Source organism: Schistocerca americana, chromosome 5, assembly GCF_021461395.2.
Source record: "Schistocerca americana isolate TAMUIC-IGC-003095 chromosome 5, iqSchAmer2.1, whole genome shotgun sequence".
NCBI classification, from domain to species: domain Eukaryota; kingdom Metazoa; phylum Arthropoda; class Insecta; order Orthoptera; family Acrididae; genus Schistocerca; species Schistocerca americana.
This window is the reverse complement of record NC_060123.1, coordinates 482,564,955-482,586,978: the sequence shown is the minus strand read 5'-3', so window position 1 is coordinate 482,586,978 and position 22,024 is coordinate 482,564,955. Positions and strand designations below refer to the sequence as shown.

At 40.3% G+C, this 22,024-nt stretch overlaps 1 protein-coding gene across 1 annotated transcript; it reads left to right on the top strand.

The window, feature by feature from the left end:
• The first annotated feature begins 9,231 nt into the window (after positions 1-9,231).
• LOC124616461 (zinc finger protein 628-like) lies at positions 9,232-9,882 on the top strand. The gene has a single exon (XM_047144769.1). It carries the CDS (start codon positions 9,232-9,234, stop codon positions 9,880-9,882), a length of 651 nt encoding a protein of 216 aa, XP_047000725.1.
• The last annotated feature ends 12,142 nt before the right edge of the window (positions 9,883-22,024 follow it).

The window sequence follows — 22,024 nt, the reverse complement described above, 5'->3', positions numbered from 1 at the left end:
CTAGCGGAATGATAACGTGGGTATATTGTTGGTGCTCGTATGGTGTGTGCTTCTCTAACCAAGGAGCCCAAGTATTAGGTGATTCAGCAGGCAGCGTATAGGAGGAGATTTTTACCGCCTACATAAAGAGCGGAAAAGAATCATCCGCTAAGCGACAATGCAGACGGTCGTTGAAAAGAATTATGATGAAAAATAAGTCACTGCATGACAGATTGTCGCACTCGCAAACCCTGATACCACCACAAATACTAAGGGAGTCCCATACGCAGAGAACTGCACGGAGAGCTAGAATTCGTCTACAACTTATCAATTATCCAAATGCCCGTAAGAGGAAAACATGGTGCCTAAACCATAAAAGGTAGGCAATGGAGCAATGGAAGAATGTCATTTGGTCAGATGAGTCTTGTTTCACATTGCTTCCAACTACAGGCCGAGTTTACATCCCAAGAGTGAAACCTGGCGATGGTTTGTCGATGATTTGGGCAGCCATATCGTCGTATTCCATGGGCCCCGTGGTTACCCCACAAGATCGCTTTGCTGCCAACGATTATGTGACCATTTTGGATGATCAGGTCCATCCCATCAAATGGCTCTGAGCACTAGGGGACTTAACATCTATGGTCATCAGTCCCCTAGAACTTAGAACTAATTAAACCTAACTAACCGAAGGACATCACACAACACCCAGTCATCACGAGGCAGAGAAAATCCCTGACCCCGCAAGGAATCGAACCCGGGAACCCGGGCGTGGGAAGCGAGAACGCTACCGCACGACCACGAGCTACGGACTCCATCCCATCGTACAATGGTTGTTCCCCAACGGTGACGACAGAGCCCCTGCTCACACAGCTCGCATCGCTCAGGACTGGTTTGGCAAGCACGAGGATGAATGGTCGCATCTCTGCTGGTCAATATAGTCACCAGATATCAATATTACTGTGCCGTTTGTGGTCTGCTTTGGACAGAAGGGTCGGTGATCGCTATCCATCTCCAGCAGCGTTACCTGAAATTGTCATTATTTTGTGTGAAAATCATTCAGGGTCTGTAGTTATCCATTCCGAGACAACTGGAGGCTGTTTTGAATGCCAACGGGTTTCGTACACCGTGTTAGGCATGGTAATGTGTATTTGGTGTTTCTATGTTTTTGCCCACCCCCTGTGTATTTCGATTAAAATAACTCTGTAGTTGAGATATGTCCGTGATGGGGAACAGAGAAGCCAGCAAATATACAACATGCCAAGTGCACATGTGATCGGCGGAATGGCTGCGCGGTTTGAGGCGCCACGTCCCGAATTGTGCGACCCATCCTACCGGAGGTACGAGTCCTCCCTCGGGCATGGGTGTGTGTAAGTGTGAGTGTGTGTGTGTGTGTGTGTGTATGTGTGTGTGTGTGTGTGTGTGTGTGTGTGTGTGTGTGTGTTTTGTCCTTGGCATAAGTTAGTTTAACTTGGTTTAAGTAGTGTATAAGTCTAGGGACCGATGACCTCAGCAGTTTGGTCCCTTAGGAAATCATACGCATTTGAACATGGGATCGACAGTTCCGCGTCACCCGGCAAGAGTCTGAAGTCTGCTGCTTGTGCCTGCAGAACAGGCAGTCAGGCAACACAACAAGCTTATGGATCCCAAGAAACAGTTGTGACTGGCTGATGCCCGGTCCCTACCACACGACTCACTGAAACAACAAAGTTATTTTAATCAAAGTATAAACCTTTATAACTACCCCTTCTCTCTTTGGTGGATACACATTCCGAAGTCGTATACATTGATGCTCATACTATACCTAACTGTACATGGCATGTGATTTCTGTTTTATATTCCTTACGAGGATGATTTGTCCACATCTATCATGCGCTTCAAAATGAGCAATGCTCGAAGCTAACTAGTAGTGCTTACTAAAGGATTACTTTAAATAACAGACTCGTGGAATCGAAGATGTTACTGTCTGACAGTTGAAGATATATAGCACTCCTAGCACGAAAGAAGCCATTCGTCACCTACGTGCCACAAGATTAATATTTGTTTTTAATTCTTCTCTACGTTATTTATGAAACAATTACCATAATTTTGCATCCCAAGCGTTAATAAAGTATCAAGACACCTGCATAATCATAAAGTAAATGAAACAGTCATGTATGAAATGGCATAAGCTGCAGTATCTACACGGAGAAATATTCTCGAAATTGCAGGACTGTAATTTGTCCCACTGAAATCAACAGAATACAAACACACTATTCCACCGATGAAAGCATATATTTCTGTCATCTACTATTATCGTGATTAGTACATTCTCTGACACGCAGAAATTAGAGCTCGAAATCTAAAGATCCGCTCATTGTTGTACTTGACTCGACTTTACAGTTCAGGAATATTTGTTTAATACAATTCATTTTTTGTTGAAAAGACAACATTGAAGAAAAATTCTGATCTTTGCAGCCCTGATGTCGCAACAGTTGCGGTACTGGTTTCTTTTGCATCGGGAAACAATGTTACTACTTTTGCTGTTTTATTATCATGCCCGTGTTGTAGCTTTCTCTAGAGCTACAGCTATGATAGATCACTGTATTCCATACCAGTTTTCTATTTTATGTTTTCATAAATTTGTTTATTTCGAAGTGTTGAGAACTAAACTGCACGTTTTTGTACAGACATACGACGTCTTTCTGCAATTCGTCATGTTTTCTATTGGTTACTCTATTTCTTGTTCTTTAAAAGTGACGTCTTTCTTCGATAAATGTCTGCAGGTTACAAGAAAATCCTAACTAAACAGTCCTATATAATGGTTGTTTCATATTTCTTGTCGTCCTTAAGTAACCCGTACAATGACAAATTCGGTGTCTTCTTTTTATCATCGCTACAGTTTAGTGCGCTACACACGATCCCTTTGGTAGAAACTATGCTATAGATCAACATAAACGATACTAATCGCATTCAACATTGGAGCTTCCTTTCCGCTTGGTGCACTGCTGTCACAGTGTATAACAATAAATAGGAAGTGTGTCGCGACTTCCACTGTGCTACTGCCTACCCAAGAAAAGTGAATCAATATTATGTTGATGTTATTTTCATCTACGCCTGTATGATTAGACTGCAATTCACAATTAAGTGTCTGGCGGCGGATTCACCGAACCACGTTTCAAGCTGTTTCTCTACCATTCCATTCTCGAACAGAGCGCGGGAATGCCGAACACTTAAATCTTTCCGCGCGAGCTTTGATTTCTCTTGTTTTGTTGTGAGGATCATTCCTCCCTATGTAGGTGGGCGCCAACAAAATATTTTCACACCCTGAGGAGAAAGTTGGTGATTTATATTTCACGAGAAGATCCCTCCGCAACGAAAAACGCATTTGTTTTAATGATTGCCATCTCTATTCGTGTATCGTATCCGTGGCACTCTATCCCCTATTGCGCGATAATGCAAAACGAGCTACCCTTCTTTGAACTTTATCGATGTCTTCCTTTGATCCTATCTGATGCGGATCCCACATTCTCACAGCAGTACTCCAAAGGCGGCCGCACAAACGTAGTTCAGCAGTCTCTTTAGTAGCCTTGTTGCTGCATTTTCTAAGTGTTCTGCCTGCTGATAAAACGCAGTCTTTGGCTTGCTTTCCCCACAATATTATCTCTGTGATCGTTCCAGTTTAAGTTAACTGTAATCCCTAAGTATTTAGATGAACTGACAGCCTTTAGATTTGAGTGGTTTATCGTGTAATCGAAATTTAGCGAATTCGTTTCACGATTCATGTGGATGTCTTCACATTTTTTATTATTTAAAATCAATTGCCACTTTTCGAGCCATACGGATACCTATAATGTGATACAGCAGCAGTGATACAAGGGCGATGTACTTGAGGACAATATTATGGAAATGGAAGAGGATGTAGATGAAGATGAAATGGGAGATATGATACTGCGTGAAGAGTTTGACAGAGCACTGAAAGACCTGAGTCGAAACAAAGCCCCCGGAGTAGACAATATTCCATTGGAACTACTGACGGCCGTGGGAGAGCCAGTCCTGACAAAACTCTACCATCTGGTGAGGATGATGTATGAGACAGGCGAAATACCCTCAGACTTCAAGAAGAATATAATAATTCCAATCCCAAAGAAAGCAGGTGTTGACAGATGTGAAAATTACCGAACTATCAGCTTAATAAGTCACAGCTGCAAAATACTAACACGAATTCTTTACAGACGAATGAAAAAACTAGTAGAAGCCAACCTCGGGGAAGATCAGTTTGGATTCCGTAGAAACACTGGAACACGTGAGGCAATACTGACCTTACGACTTATCTTAGAAGAAAGATTAAGGAAAGGCAAACCTACGTTTCTAGCATTTGTAGACTTAGAGAAAGCTTTTGAAATGTTGACTGGAATACTCTCTTTCAAATTCTAAAGGTGGCAGGGGTAAAATACAGGGAGCGAAAGGCTATTTACAATTTGTACAGAAACCAGATGGCAGTTATAAGAGTCGAGGGACATGAAAGGGAAGCAGTGGTTGGGAAGGGAGTAAGACAGGGTTGTAGCCTCTCCCCGATGTTGTTCAATCTGTATATTGAGCAAGCAGTAAAGGAAACAAAAGAAAAATTCGGAGTAGGTATTAAAATTCATGGAGAAGAAATAAAAACTTTGAGGTTCGCCGATGACATTGTAATTCTGTCAGAGACAGCAAAGGACTTGGAAGAGCAGTTGAATGGAATGGACAGTGTCTTGAAAGGAGGATATAAGATGAACATCAACAAAAGCAAAACAAGGATAATGGAATGTAGTCTAATTAAGTCGGGTGATGCTGAGGGAATTAGATTAGGAAATGAGGCACTTAAAGTAGTAAAGGAGTTTTCCTATTTGGGGAGCAAAATAACTGATGATGGTCGAAGTAGAGAGGATATAAAATGTAGGCTGGCAATGGCAAGGAAAGCGTTTCTGAAGAAGAGAAATTTGTTAACATCCAGTATTGATTTAAGTGTCAGGAAGTCATTTCTGAAAGTATTCGTATGGAGTGTAGCCATGTATGGAAGTGAAACATGGACGATAAATAGTTTGGACAAGAAGAGAATAGAAGCTTTCGAAATGTGGTGCTACAGAAGAATGCTGAAGATTAGATGGGTAGATCACATAACTAATGAGGAAGTATTGAATAGGATTGGGGAGAAGAGAAGTTTGTGGCACAACTTGACCAGAAGAAGGGATCGGTTGGTAGGACATGTTCTGAGGCATCAAGGGATCACCAATTTAGTATTGGAGGGCAGCGTGGAGGGTAAAAATCGTAGAGGGAGACCAAGAGATGAATACACTAAGCAGATTCAGAAGGATGTAGGTTGCAGTAGGTACTGGGAGATGAAAAAGCTTGCACAGGATAGAGTAGCATGGAGAGCTGCATCAAACCAGTCTGAGGACTGAAGACCACAACAACAACAACAATGATACAGCAGTTTCTGTTTTATTCCAAATTAGTCCAAAGGAACATTGCATCGTAATTCGGAATAACACAGGCACTGCAATATCATATTTATCCGCCGACACGGGGCAAACGACTTTCAAGTAAAATGTCTCCACTATACGGGAATATTCATAATGGATGTACGAGTACAGTTTCTACACATATGGTCGTCTGTCTGTGAGTCGTGCTCGGTTAGCCAAATGGGTTTGCCGGCACGGTACCTCAGCGTGTTCGTTCAGAGAGATAGTTGCCTTCTGTAATAAAAAAAAAAAAAAGTGAGTGAATAGATCATCGATGAACTTGAACGGGTGTCATGGGACATCCGCCCCGAAGAAATGCAACGAAAAAAATGAGGTAAACACAAAAAAAGTAAGGCGACTGTTCGCGATAATAGTAAATCCGGATTCGAGGCCCTGCCCGGCATTCCATTATACAGCTGATGGTTGCTCATATTCGCAACAGCGAATATATTTAATATATAGAGATATCTTGTGTAAATTGTTTTGCAGTTGTTTCGATCATCTGATGACTTTACCAGACGGCACGTCACGGCATAATCTGCAAACAATCTAAGTGGGCTGCTCAGATTGTTTCCTAAAAATGTAGAGCAGGAACACCAGAAGTCCTATGACACTTCCCTCGAGAACGCCAGTATTTCTGTGTTACTCGATGACTTTCCGTCAATTACTGTTCTGTGACCTTACTGACAGGAAATCACAAATACAGTGCCACAACTGAGATAATCTTCCATAGGCACGCAATGTGCTTAGAAGTCGCTTATTAGGAACGGTGTCGACAACCGTCTGGATATCTAAAAATAAGGAATCAGTTTGACATCCCCTGTGGACAGCACTCATTACTTGATGAGAATAAAGAGCTAGTTGTGTTTTTTTGTGAGCTCCTTGTAAACTGGCAGCGGAAGTGGCCTCCCTCCCCCATCCCTCCCCCGCCCCCTCCCCCCGAGATTGTTTCACCCGCAGCTATTTTTGTAAATATGTCGACTGCAAAGTTGTATGTGTTGAGAAGTTATTTAGACAACCAGTTTCAGCACCTCAATAGCGTCATCTTCAGGCCCTGTGCACCCCATGTATAGACAATCAGATATATCGATACTTGCATAACTCCAGACATAAATGATCTGGATTCCGTGAATTCGCTTTTGGCGTGTTCACTTCGATGACTTGACAACAGAGGTCCCATAAAACTTCCCTGGGCAACATCAGACATTCCTTCTGTTTTACTCGATGACTTCCCGTCAACTACTACGAACTGTTACTGTTCTGACAAGAAATCACTAATCCAGTCGCGCAGCTGCGTTGCTGCCAAGCCTCCGAAGTAAACGCTCCAAAAAATATTCACGGAGTCCACATACACTACTGGCCATTAAAGTTGCTACACCAAGAAGAAATGCAGATGATAAACGGGTATTCATTGGACAAATATATTATACTAGAACTGACATGTGATTACACTTTCACATAATTTGGGTGCATAGATCCTGAGTAATCAGTACCCAGAATAACCACCTCTGGCCTTAATAACGGCCTTCATACGCCTGGGCATTGAGTCAAACAGAGCTTGGATGGCGTGTACAGGTACAGCTGCCCATGCAGCTTCAACACGATACCACAGTTCATCAAGAGTAGTGACTGGCGTATTGTGACGAGCCAGTTGCTCGGCCACCATTGACCAGACGTTTTCAATTGGTGAGAGATCTGGAGAATGTGCTGGCCAGGGCAGCAGTCGAACATTTTCTGTATCCAGGAAGGCCCGTACAGGACCTGCAACATGCGGTCGTGCACTATCCTGCTGAAATGTAAGGTTTCGCAGGGATCGAATGAAATGTAACGTCCACTGTTCAAAGTGCCGTCAATGCGAACAAGAGGTGACCGAGACATGTAACCAGTGGCACCCCATACCATGACGCCGGGTGATACGCCAGTATGGCGATGACAAATACACGCTTCCAATGTGCGTTCACCGCGAAGTCGCCAAACACGGATGCGACCATCATGATGCTGTGAACAGAACCGGGAGTCATCCGAAGAAATGACGTTTTGCCATTCGTGCACCCAGGTTCGTCATTGAGTACACCATCGCAGGCGCTCCTGTCTGTGATGCAGCGTCAAGGGTAACCGCAGCCACGGTCTCCGAGCTGATAGTCCATACTGCTGCAAACGTCGTCGAACTGTTCGTGCAGATAGTTGTTGTCTTGCAAACATCGCCATCTGATGACTCAAGGATCGAGACGTGGCTGCATGATCCGTTACGGCCATGCGTATAAGATGCCTGTCATCTCGACTGCTAGTGATACGAGGCCGTTGGGATCCAGCACAGCGTTCCGTATTACCCTTCTGAACCCATCGATTCCATATTCTGCTAACAGTCATTGTATCTCGACCAACGCGAGCAACAGTGTCGTGATACGATAAACCGCAATCGCGATAGGCTACAATCCAACCTTTATCAAAGTCGGAAACGTGATGGTACGCATTTCTCCTCCTTACACGAGGCATCACAACAACGTTTCACCAGGCAACGCCGGTCAACTGCTGTTTGTGGATGAGAAATCGGTGGGAAACTTTCCTCATGTCAGCACGTTGAAGGTGTCACCACCGGCGCCAACCTTGCGTGAATGCTCTGAAAAGCTGCATCTCACAGCATCTTCTTCCTGTCGGTCAAATTTCATGTCTGTAGCACGTCATCATCGTGGTGTGGCAATTTTAATGGCCAGTAGTGTAGCAGAAATGAGAACAACGAGAAACTTAGCATTAGGATTGAGGGTCAAGAAGTAGATAAAGTTAGGGATTTCTACTACCCAGGCAGCAAAATAACCAATGGATGTTGGAGCAAGGAGTACACCAAAAGCAGAGTAGCACTGGCAAAAAAAGGCAACTTGGCCAAGAGAAGTCTACTACTATCGCTTATAGGCCTTAATTTGAGGAAGAAATTTCTGAGAATGTCCATTTGGAGCTCAACATTGTTTCGTAGTGTGAGATGGACTGTGGGAAAACCAGATCAGAAGAGAATCGGTGCATTTGAGATGTTGTGCTGCAGAAGAATGTTGAAAATTAGGTGGTCTGATAAGTTAAGTAATAAGGAGCTTCTGTGCAGAATCGGCGAGGAAAGGAAGATAGGGAAAACACTGACAAGAATAAGGGACAGGATCATAGGACATGTACTAGGATATCAGGGAATAACGTCTTTGGTATTAGAGGGAACTGTATGGCGTAAAAACTGTAGAGGAAGACAGAGGTTGGAATACGTGTATAAAATAACTGAGGACGTAGATTGCAAGTGCTTCTCTGAGATTGAAAGGTTGGCAAAGGAGAGAAATTCGTGGCGGTCTGCATCAACCCAGTCAGAAGACGGATGACTTCAAAAAAATGCGTGTTGCAATTATTCTAATTTTGTCTTCATGATCCCTCTGTGATTGATACGTAGGGGGTTGTAGTATATTCCTTGAGTCATATAGCTCCAGTTATGCAAGTAGTATCGGTATATCTGATTGTCTGTACATGGAGTGCGTAGGAGCCCAAAGATAGCATTATTGAGACGCCAAAACTGTTTTTCCGAATAAAATGCTTTTAAAACCGTAGGCCTACGGTTGTTTGGCGATTTTCCTTGGTAAATATTTGACCAGTCGATGTCCCTTATCCACACTGGACCGACTGAGAAGCAATGTTGTTTCAGAGCCGCGAGGAGATGGAACGGCAACTGGCCTGTGAGCAGGAAGTCACCACGGCAACGCCCACAATGTCCACTATGACGGCGACGAGCACCACGCAGGCAACGATGACGACTACAGCGGTGGCCACATCAGAGTCGGCGTCAGCTTCCACGGCTGAGACGGAACAGACGGCGACCACCGGCGACGACGACAGCGGCAGCGGCGACCGGTCGCGGCGCGAGACGCCGCGCTCGGACGCGCCTCCGGCACCGACGTCTGCCGGCACCGAAGCGCCGCCCGCGGCCACAGAGGCGTACTACGACTCCAGCGTCAGCTCCGTGACAGACGCCACTGCGTCTTCCGGCTACGCGGAGGCCTCCACCGCCACCGGCGTCGAGGAGAGGCGGGACGCAGCTGTCCCGGAAGCGACGCCGCCGTCTCCGCCACCTCCCCCGTCAGAGGACGCGGGTGGCGGCGGCGGGGGAAGGCGTATGTCGCCGCGCCTTACGACGGCGTCGGCCGTGACGCAGGCGGCGTCGGGAGTGGCGGAAGTGGCGCCAGTGTCGACTCGGGCGAGCACGGTTCGGCCGGGCAGCACGACTGGCGCCAGCGCGGCGCGGACAGCGGAGGCGGGCCAGCAGGAGGTGGAGGCGGCGGACCCGCTCCAGTACGAACCCGAGGCGCCTCCCCCACACAGCGGCCGCAAGAGGCGGCTGCAGAGGCCCCAGGAGCGCTCCGGCAGCGTCTACCCCTACCTGCTGAGGGTGCTCGGCTAGTCGCACTGCTTCTCAACAATTGTAGTAGCTACGTAATTACTATTTGTCGCACAGAAACTTGCGTACTGCAGACGACTGGTCACCTCACTGCCCGGACGGGTCCTCATATTCTCCTTGCACTTTCTTTATATGTAAATGCCTCTATTTATTAGTGCAATAGCTCCTGACATTTGATCTGCAGGTTCTAAAGCCTTTTTTACACCAGAGAGAATGGAAGCAAATGCGCATTCGCGGATAATTTGCTGCTGTTCGTTACCATTCTTTCGTACCGTGAATGAGGGCTTACACTGGAGGGAAGTGAAGACAGTATAAGATAACCGGAATAGCATCTCAATGCTGGGAACATGGTGTTATTGTTCTTTGGCACTAATGATCGCCACACCTGTTTCACTCAATACGACACTAGTTATCACCCTGATGCAAAACTGTCATATTCAGACAGGATTAATTTGCATGGTGAGCACGTCGATTTTGATGAAGCGAGCAAAATTGTGTAGGGAAAGACATGGACATCCTCAGAAACTTGTTCAAGAGGGGGCAAGATTCTAAAATTTCCATTTTTTGTTCAGAAAACTTGAGAAATTCCTGTTGATTACTAAAGTAAATAACCAGAAAAATGCCACTGATTAATATTCCTGAAAGTGAAGAAACGGGAAATAAAGTTTAAGAACGCTTATTCAAATAATATTATGGCTACCTGACATGATCACTCAGTTCAGGAGGCGATATATAATTTTGTGTTGTAATCTTCTTTTGAAAATCAATTTATTTGCCAAGGTCGCTATGTTAACACAGTTACTGGATTACTGGGTTTTGGCGATATGTAAAGCCATCCTCAGATCCATAAAACCGGGCATTCGTGGCTACGTTATACAACACTTACACATTCTGTCATGTGAGGACAGAGTAATTGTCGCAACTAAACTGGCTTTACACCACAAAGCAAGCTGTGGCGTGTAGCCTATCCGTCTAGTTCTCTGCCACGCATACTCAAAGTTGTACATACTTCATAATAGAACACCTGGCGTTTCATTGTAATGCCATTGTATAGCCCTCATGTGATAGAGTTGTGTTAGCATTGCATGCTGTAGCTACCACTGCCCAATTTTATGGATCTGAGGATGGCAATAAACATTGCTAAAACTAGTAATCCAGTAATTGAGTAAGTGTTATAACATAGCAATCTTTACAAATAAACTGGTTTTCAAACAGAGACTATAGCACTTATAGCATTATTTGCAAAACTTCACCTCTGAACCGTTAATAGGTGTTATCACAATACTTTCAAACCTTCTATTTGTTAAAGTACACTAGTATACTTCAAGCCTAATAAAATGTGATTTGAAAGCTACATTTTCCACTGGTAAAGCTCTTAAGAGCTTTTTGAGGCTTAGCCTACCCAAAAATTTGGAGAAAACTTACATTAGATATAGAACATAAAAATGCATTGGAAACAGTGTAAGTTTGTTTTGCATGTTACTACAGTTTGATCCAATCCATCCATGAGCTGAGAGCTCACTGTGTTATGCGTGCTATACGGTTTAACAGTTCACTGCTGGTTTCTAGAAATAGTCTCTTGTTTCCACATGGCAGCACACAGGGTTGCAGGCAGTCACGTGTGTTGCATTTAGGGTTGCCAGATTAAATTGACAAAATTACTGATCATAGCCTGCTGAAAGGATCTGCTACAGTGATGTCTGACGGTGAACAGAATAAATTAGTAAACATTAAAAATTATGTTTAAAATTGCTAGTTTCAGTTGTCAACAATTATTTTACCTTTAATTTTTGCTAAAATTTACTTGCATGTTGCAAACTTCAAATTACAACAAATGCATAATTCTGCTTTTATCATATCGATACTTATTTCTAGCATCAGACAGCAACACAAAATTGTGTGCAACATTATTATAAGCAATGCTGAAATCAAGAAGGTAGTGTGATCACAGAATAACGATTTTTATTTAACATTGGTAACCACTGAAATAACTGCAATGCATCACCCATAATGAATGTAAGGAGAATGATTGGGTCTTTTGTATATTTTTAGTTCTAATCAGCATAATAGATACTTATGAGTAGGTACTTGTTTTCTTTCATAGAAATTTATTGTGCCGTAACTTCTTAATAAAAATAAAAAAAAATTACTTATTCATTCCATTCCTGTCTAATGAATTCATTTTCTTTTTCACATCCCCAGTTGCACATTCGAGTTTTTGGCAGTTTTCTACCAATTATATTTCTCTTCCTTCAACATTTGTGCTGGGGCTCCCACAGGCACCCTCTTGCCACCATATCTGAGTTGTCAGTGCAGCTGTCTGCCATGCAGTGGATGTGAGTTTGATATCTGCTACTGCCATGGATTTCTCCTTGGTTAGAGGACTAAAACAGAGTACACTCACCCTTGTGAGATCAACTGAGAAGCTACTTGACTGAGTAGAAGCAATTCCAAGGTCAAGAAACCTGACAACAACCAGGAGAGCTGTGTGCTGATCACATGTCCTCCTTACACCACCATCCGTATCTAGAAGGCTTTGCAACCTTCCGCATCCAGTGATGCCATTGGCAAAGTATGAGGTGACACAGGGTTGGGCCTGACTGGCCCATCTAGATCCAGAATGCAGAACCTTCTCAAAGACATCTATTATGTTTATATTCTGCTACCAAACACATTACAGTCTCTTCAGACCCCTCTGTCATCCACACAATTCACGGCAACAAAAGTTTACTCCCCAAACAGTGGGTAAAAGCTCTCTGTGTTGCTAGCACCGAAGTGGAGAACACGGAAACTTCCTTTGATTGTTCACTGAAAGACCAAAAACCAGCAGAACATGAGCAAACTACTGTGAATGTGAATTGAAAATGACCAAATGGTATCTGCTCGTGCTTGGCTACTGTTTACGTAAGAGAGATTATCGTTCATTGAAGTTTGTTCATTTATGTTACTGAGCGAGGTAGCACAGTGGTTAGCACACTGGACTCACATCCAGAAGGATGACAGTTCAAACCCGTGTCTGGCCATCCTGATTTAGGTTTTCTGTGATTTCCCTCAGTCGCTTCAGGCAAATGCCGGTGTGGCTCCTTTGATGGGGCATGACCGCATTCCTTCCCCATTCTTCCCTAATTCAATGGGACCAATGATCTTGCTGTTTGGTCCCCTCCTCCAAATCAACCAAACAACAAATCATTTGTGTTCACTCTGCTGCAAACAAAGCTTAAGAACTCAGTTTAAAAGAACTAAAGGCGACCTGAAGTGAGCTGTTGTTTTCCAACTTCAATATTGCTGATGCTTTCGGCCATTCCTACACATGACGTAACTCAAAATTAACAAGATAGTGCCTCGACAAGCCTACTTCATTAAGTGAGGGGGTACATCAGCAAATGATTCTTAGAGAGGATTTGTTATCAATTATCAATATTTGACAAATAATTTCTGTCAGCAGTATTATGGCACAAGTTCATAAGAACACACAGTAGATCACAGTGGAACATAACATACAGACAAAACTCTTGTAGCAATTAGCAATATGTAGAATATGATAAAATAAAATAGAATTATGTCAAATGTATTCTTCAAATATTGAAAAATACACACAATTTTATGTCACTGGACTGTTACTTCCAGTGCTTTTAAAGTGCTGAACAGTTGTATGTACATAATTCTAAACAGTGTTATTACATTCAGTTGAAACCTGCTAATGCATAATTTTCTCCTGACAAAGTAGGAAGTGTTGCTGCAGGCCCCCTGATAACTCCTGGCCCATAGCATGTGGATAAACTATTTCAGCCAGCTCTGCACCTTCAGATAGTCAAAATGAATATTAGTTTAAGACCCTAGTAGGTCATTAACTGTAATGAAGACATTCCACTGAGCAGGTGCAAACCCATGATTGTTAGCTCTGGCACCTGGATAGTTGCACAATTTTGAAAGGTATTCAAACAGGCTTTTTGGTGTGCTCTCGAATCCGAATGTACAAAGTAGTGGACTATTTTTTGCAATTCTCTCTACATTTGACTTGATTTTAGGATGGTCAACACAAGTTTCTGGTGTTAAACTAAAGGGCTTTGTTAATTAGAGCATCAGCATATTGTCAGCCTCTTTGATAATACTGTCCCAGGATGAGGAAGTAGCAGCAAAGATCTTTTTTTAGTCGATCTACTTTCTTATATTCAGACTAGTGGTCAGGAAATGCAGTTAATCTAACAGTGTATGGTGCCAGTGTTTGTTGTAGATATCCTTAAGAGACAGATCTCAGACAGCAGCTACTGAGTATTGTCTGAAACCATGACATGGGATAATCAGCATATTGAGATCGTCTCTACTGCTTCCTCCTTCTGGATCAGTCTTACCAAAGCAGTATCCCATCTTCATATGAGTGATGATTTGATTAATTAGAAATCAGAATCTAGCTTCAATGAAGCTTAAATCCACTGCTAGTCCTATAATCAAGTAGATTGTAGGGGAGGAGGAGGAGAGAGCTTGTTTCCTGAGTTGCATTTCACAAAGACTCTACTGAGAGTTTTCAGCCAACATTAAATATCATCAATTAAAGAGGAAGAATTGCTCCTGCACTGAAATTATGTGACATTTCAGTGAAACCATCCAACATAGCACACAAGAGCCTAAGCAATACACATTATGTTCTGGCCGAGACACTGGTGAGTCATCTTTCACAGTTTCAGTTGCCTTGCATAATTCCAATCAACTGTACACAAAACTGTGGGCAAGAGGTAGGCAATTATTCAAATAAAATACGTGTATACTAGGTGTCAAAACTCTTTACTGCCATAAGGAAAAGGGAGTCATGTTTCAGACAGGGAATTATGGTGTTTATTCAGTAGAGATACAGCTAAGCACTGAAACATAACAGATTAATTATTAGGTTTCAGTATTTGTTAATTTATGTGGTCACACGTTGGTCAATTCTACCTATAAGCACAATTAAAACATGGCCTTTACCTGAAATGAAGCAGCAGTCTTCATAACTTACCGACATCTCTCTCTTTTGTGATTCAGTATTTGTCACTGTTCTCCACAATGTGAAAATAAGTTGATGATATTAAACTTCTCACTTAGGGTACATGGTACCAGAATTAAAACTAACAGAAGAGTAAACTCAGCAATTACCATAAAGTTCTTCAAGATTATGTATCTGGAATAGTGTTTCACTCTTCCTCTTTCATTCATGTGTGCAAAAAGAATACAGTTACACAAGAACAATCATAAGAGTCCAGCAATGTGACACTGAGAGGCACCGTTATTTCATCAACAAGTCAAATGAACAGAATGACAAACCTATCATATAATACTTGGTCAAGCATAGCAATGCATAGTTTCAGTGTTGTCTGTCAACAGTCATTTGAATATTGTCGGCACACTTTTTTGCTGATTTGTGAAAGGGTTTACAGAGAACGGACACATGAAGCTCCACACCATCCATAGAGTGCTGGCGAGAGAGGAGCAGTGTAGAAGTTATCTGTACCAATTAACATAGAGCAGAAAAAAATGTAATGTGGATGTTACCAACTACTAAATTTTTTGTGCTTCTTGCAATTTAAGATGAAATGCTTCATCAACTAACACACATGCAGCATAGTACCTGGTATTACATCATAAATATCAGTTTGTTAAAACTGATAAGAACTTAAAACAGAAAGCTTTACTGCTGCAGCTGTTTTATATTGAAGTGTCATTGGACACCAGATGATATCATTAATAATGCAACACACTGTTCGCTTGAATTTGACTGACTTCCGATTAAGGACTAAGAAATTGAGTTGTCAGGGAGTGTACATACTCTACTGATTTAGATAAAAGTAATAAATTTTCATTTAGCAGTATTTATTTATGTAAAAATACTATCTGCAATCAATTTAAAAGCTAATTTCCTCATCAGGAACCTTTGTTTTATTGAATTTAGATCTCAGTAATGTCTGATTACTAACTGAAAAACAATATCCAAATAGTTTAATGACTTTTAAACAATATGGAGTTTTCAATTACGTATATATTGATGATAAAGGGTTCTGGAAATGCCAGTGAAGCAACCATTCTTCACTGGCTGTGTCCGCCAGAATACAACTGAAACCTCCAACAGTGAAAATAATACATCAGGTTTGTAATACAATCAACTGTAAAGTACACTACTGAACACAAGAGTTCTGATTCTCACAAATAACTATTCCACATGTAATACCCATTACACATTGCCTGAACTAGCCATTTGCGATCTCCCTTTTTCCAATGAGAAACTGTGTTTTCAATATTCCTCTGTCACAAATGACTGTTTATTCAGGCAGTTGCTGTACTTTTGACCTCTTTGACAATGTCATTTCACTATATCATTAACAAAACAATGTAAACAATAGTAATCAAGTTTATGAAATATGGAAACAAAGTTTCTCACAGTAACTTCCATTTATAAAGTATGATATTCTTGTTGTTCTTGCCAGTTTTGAATAAAAACTGATATTTTATTTTTAACTCATCATCTTTGTCAGCACCCACTGACTGTCATCACACTGTCAGAGATTTGTCAATGTCTGTACTATTACTGGTTCCCATTAAATGTAAATAACTTAGAGAATTTCTTTGTAGCTTCTCAACACTGAGTGCCCACTTCCATGCACTACTATAAACAAAAAGATACTGCAAAGCTATTTGCTGATTTTTTATCTTTCAACAGGCACTGCTAACACCATAGTCATCAACACAATCTCTGGTAGAAAGATGACAGACAGCTGTTCTGATGAAGATGAAAGGCTATTGTCGAAAGCTCAAATTTTAATTAAATAGATGTTCAAGGAATGTTCATGTCATGCACAGAATCTTGTATTCTGCATTCTTTGCTCTACTGATTACAATATTTTGTTATAGTTATACAATAATGCAATTTCTGTATTCTATCAGTACTTTGCTAAGCAATCCTATTGCCTTTACTGGCAGCTGTAGAAACACTTTGTTGTACTTTAGAATTATCTTTCATTATAAATCACCTGTGGGTCCATCTTCTGATGTTGATGTTTAAAAGATTACTATTGAGATAAAATTTTTCATTTATATTCTTATTATTAATATAAAATTAATGTTAATTATCTCGGATTTGCACATGTCCATTTTGGTTGAGTTGACTGTGGATTCTTGGTGAAACAATGTCCGTAAAATATATGCAAAAATGTGTAAGATTAATAATTACTCATGCACATTAACATTTACCTATGTGTATATAAACTGTGCAGGAGCCTAGAATGTTTCTTTGTTTTGTTCTTATTAGTTGTGTCACCCCACCAATATGAATTTTGATAATCAAGTAACAGCAAGCTGAATATGTGAATTTGTATACATCTTGACCCCTTTTATGTTGCCATTATGTCTGTCATACTCTTGGGGATAAAGAATCAAGTGGTTGCAATCCTAACAATGTGAGTCTAAATCTATCAATTTATTCAGTTTGTTCAATTGAGTGATAATCACAAATAATGAAATAACAGTCACAAATAAACCACAAAGGAATCTTTTATGAAGCCTTCTTTAGAAGTGATCTGTATTTTTCTAGACGTCAACCAACAAACTACTTTTTACCCACACATTTTTATGTTCATTCTGCTTCTCATTACTTTGTATTTTATTCTTTGCTACGTGATCAGTGTCACTTTATCTTTGAAATGCTGTAAGTAAATAATATTGAATAATTCCCTACTATTTATGCAGATTAGCTCCTCTATATCAAAGAGAATTATCATCCGCTACACCTAGATAGCTTTACTGTTACTTTCTGATAATGCTTTTCTGTACTGTGTACAAACAACTGCCCAGTTGATATTTTACTGGCTATTTGGGAAGGATATAAATATAACAACAAAAACAGTAGATTGTTCCATATTTATTACTTTTTTCACACTTTGATGTCTTCACCATCTCACACTGAAGCATGTAACAGCTGGCTGACAAAGTACACAACATGGCTTAATGAAATTTCTTGTTTGTAGTTACATTGCAGGTGATTAGTAATTGGTATATAACCAAATGGTAAACAAATAAAGATACAAATAAATTATGCAAGCATAATACAACACATGAGGGCAGTGTCCCAGCAGCAAAGAAGGCTAACAGCTTGATCAGTGGTTTCACTGTTTCAGAAATTAATTTGTATTTTACATGAAGGAAATGTAATAAATATATGAAACTATTTATGCTACTATGAGATTACTGTAAGAGCTCCCATAAATCACTTCAAATGGAACTGCATTTTTAACTGAGAAAAAGAGTAGAACAATGACCAGTATCTGATTATTGAATGTTCTGCAGCAGTGTTAGGCACCATATGATGCAACATGAACAGCTTGCATCACTTTCAAAGCCTACAGATCATTCGTCTGTAGCTATGTACTTTTCTTGCTACATCCCCATTTCATAAGACACAAGCACAGAAGCTGTTTACATGTGCACAAAACAGTAAACACACATGCATGCACATATTCACATCAATTTGCCTTACAGTCAGTGCACCCCAGTAAACTTGCACCGTCCTGGTCCCGTCCCACTTCTTGCAAACGCACAAGCATAAAGCGCCACTTTTCTGTCAATTCTCTTGCACATCTAGAGCTGGAATAGCTTCTTTTGGGTGTGAGAAATACTCAGAATTCCCTATTAACCTGTTCCAGCATTGTGCCATAAAATATTTCAATGTTTTTTTTTTAATATTTACAAGTAAGTCAATCTGTTGCTTCTTAAGCTTTAGAGCATTAGCAGAGTACATATTATATCTTTATAATGTACATACCTCCAAAATTATCTATATGTTTATGTGTTTAGATGTAGATATTGGTAAATCAGATAGAAAATGTTTAGCAGTGTATACAGAAGCAAATTTTTCTGTAAGCAACAGGATATGGTCATAAGGTTCACGCATTTGTCAGATTATCATGCAGAATAACTAGTTCATTAATACAGTTATTATAGCATTAGTAAATATGTGGGCATACCATCCACATATGAATTGTTTTTGGGCATAAGAGTTTTAAATTCATCCAGCTGAGTCTTTTAGTCTGTTTACATCAAAAGCGTTAATGTTTACAGTTCATTAGAATGTCTATAGCTATCAAAATAAAAATAAATTGAAAAGGGAAAGAACATGCCTTAATGAAACTAAAACAAAGTAATTTTAGAAAAAATTCTATTTGTCAAGTAGTATGACAAACACAAAACAGAAAGATTCACTATCTTCCAGGACCTGTTGTTTCTTTGCCCATCTCAGAGAGAAAAAGAATGACCATCTCAAATTAGGTAATAAGTCAAGGAATCATCGAATAGTCACTATAAAGCAGGATTGGATAAGGGACAAGTGAACAGTGAGATGTCAGGAACAAATTATACATTAAACCCAGAGACAAAAAACGACAAAGAAGACTGCAGACACATCACAGAGAATGATGGGGGCTTAGAAACATAGATGAGAAAGATGTGTAAAGGTGTGGGGGAATAGTAATAAGAAAAAGATAATCATCACATCTTGAAAAATAGGTAAAACAGTATAACAGACAAAAACATAAAATGAGAAAGAGAAAGATAGCAATAATAATAAAACAGGTGATGCACCTTCTGTAGGAAGAACCTGGTAGTGATAAGACTGTCAGTGAAAATAAGTCAACAACAAACAGTGATTTACTAGTCACAGGGTGATTAGTGACACGAGCCAGGCATGTGCCACTGAACAACCCTCCACCTGAAATATCGCATATTATTGGTGTTTTAGAGTCCATTTTACTCATCTTTGCTTCTATAATAGTCTCTCTTCTCTTTGAGCTGTTAACAGCCATTTATATCGCTTTCAGGTTCTCAGGTTTTCAGATCTTGTCCTGACAAAAAAAACCTCTGGTTCCAAAAGCTGGTGACTCAGTAAGTTTTAGTATGTCTCTGTCAACCAGCCATCAAATCGTAATAACAATGGTTCTATTTTCTTTGAAAATGTACATGATGAGCTACATAAATTTGTTTATTGTCATGTACAAATATTTGTAATAAAAATAAGCTACTCATTTTTCTTATCTGTTCAAGCCTATTCATTTAAATGAACATGATGAAACCAACCATTGTCTTTAATTACAGTAATATTTCATAACTTACAGTATGTATTGTAATATTCTTTCAGATGTAGAAAGAAATAGTATGTTTAACTGCAGTTTTTGATGTCTCATATCTCCCTTCCACCACATATTCAGAAAACAAAAAGGACACAGTCTACAGGTTTTTGGAGACTTGTGACAGAGTTATTGTATCACTTTGTTAATCAAATAAGAAATTACAGTCAAAATAGCTTTGTAAATACTATCTGCATACATAAGCAAATGTGGTCTTGGTGTTAGGGTCTGGAACAGTACAAAATGTATGCACTAGGTGGAATGAATTTATGCAGTAAAAAATAAGCCATGCATAAAATATTCAGAGATGGTATTCTGTTTTCAGAAAAGTATGTTGTACATAATCCAAAACATATCTATTCTGAAAACTGATTATTCTGAAATCTTTATTGAGCAGTGTTTATAATAAATAAATGACTGAGTGCCAACTCCTTTATTCACCTGCAAGAAGATTTTTCTTTTTGCTAGCATATCGTATCCTGTTGAAGGCTAGATAGCTCGTTTACAGGTAACTTGGTGTATTTGAGAAATAAATTCTTATGATAATTAATATACTTGTCTAAAGCTCTTTTTTCTATATTATTTTGTATGAAGTATTTACATCAAAGAGTATCTCTTTTGTAAAGCTGTGCCAGAAATCAAATAGTTAAATAAAATTGCTGATATTACCAGATGATATGTGTTTTAATTTCCAAGTATTACTGTCACCAACTTATCATATCAGCCTGAACACAAACCACACACAAGTATAAAATTGTGTCATATTATCCATTTACAAAAACTGTTCACCACATTGTCCCCAATAATTACATTTTTTGCAGTGTAGATAAATTAGACAGAAATACCAGCCTTCTAATCACAGGATTCACCAATGTCATTGTTACCTTCACTATTAGTATGTGTTTCATCGCCGTGCAGTTCTTGGCGCTACAGTCTCGAACCGAGTGACTGCCACGGTCGCAGGTTCGAATCCTGCCTCGGGCATGGATGTCTGTGGTGTCCTTAGGTTAGTTAGGTTTAATTAGTTCTAAGTTCTAGACGACTGATGACCTCAGAAGTTAAGTCGCATAGTGCTCAGAGCCATTTGAACCATTTTGTGTTTCATCCCCGTAAAAAATTTTATCACTCTCATCCCAAAGCACATTTTCCACATTACCATCCGCAGCATTGGACATGCAGCAGCTCTTGAAACCTTCAATGATAGAATGTAGTGACACTGTGTGCCATGAAGAGAGAATAATGCTGACTGGTAGCTTTTCAGTCTTACCAGATGGTATAAGCAAAACTGAATATTGCTTTTGAAGATGACCTCTAAAAGGTTTGTTTACTGTGACATCAAACATCTATAGCTTTGAAGTCATACTTCCAGGCATAGATACTAGGGCTGTCGTCAATGCAATAACTTTATTCCTTTCTTCAGGTGTGAGGCTGCAGAACCCTCATGTGTTGGAAGTTACCCCAACCCAGAAAATTAACTGCGAGCAGGCCATGCCTTTAAGATCCACACTGTGAGTTTAATGTGCACAAGTTAGTTGGATAATGCCAATTTTATTGGTCCTGGCTATAAAGCCTAAAGTGGGGATTTACACATAGAATCTTTAATATGAAGGGAAGGTGTCTAACAGAAACAGTGTTTCATTTAAACATGTTTGTTAGTCAATAAAACATCAATCACATGCACAAATCATGAGAAAATACGGAATTGTTTACAAACACAAACTCTAGAAATTTTAATTAGTGGATTTATTGATTAGCAGTGCTGCTCCATTGGCTGAGAAAGTATGCCCTGCTGATGCTGAAACCGACCAGAAAATAATCACAAAAATTGTTAATCCTGCATGAAAAACAGTGACTGTAAACCAGGTGACTAATTTCAAAGATCACACATTCAACAAACAAGGTTGAATCAAAGACAGGTGCCAATATAGAATTCCACAAGTGCAGACCAACTATGATGCCAGTGCTGCTACTTATGGTCACCGTAATTATAAAAAGTGGCTGCA

Coding starts and splice junctions, on each gene's coding strand:
- LOC124616461 (XM_047144769.1), top strand. CDS start 9,232: ATGACGACTACAGCGGTGGCCACATCAGAGTCGGCGTCAGCTTCCACG.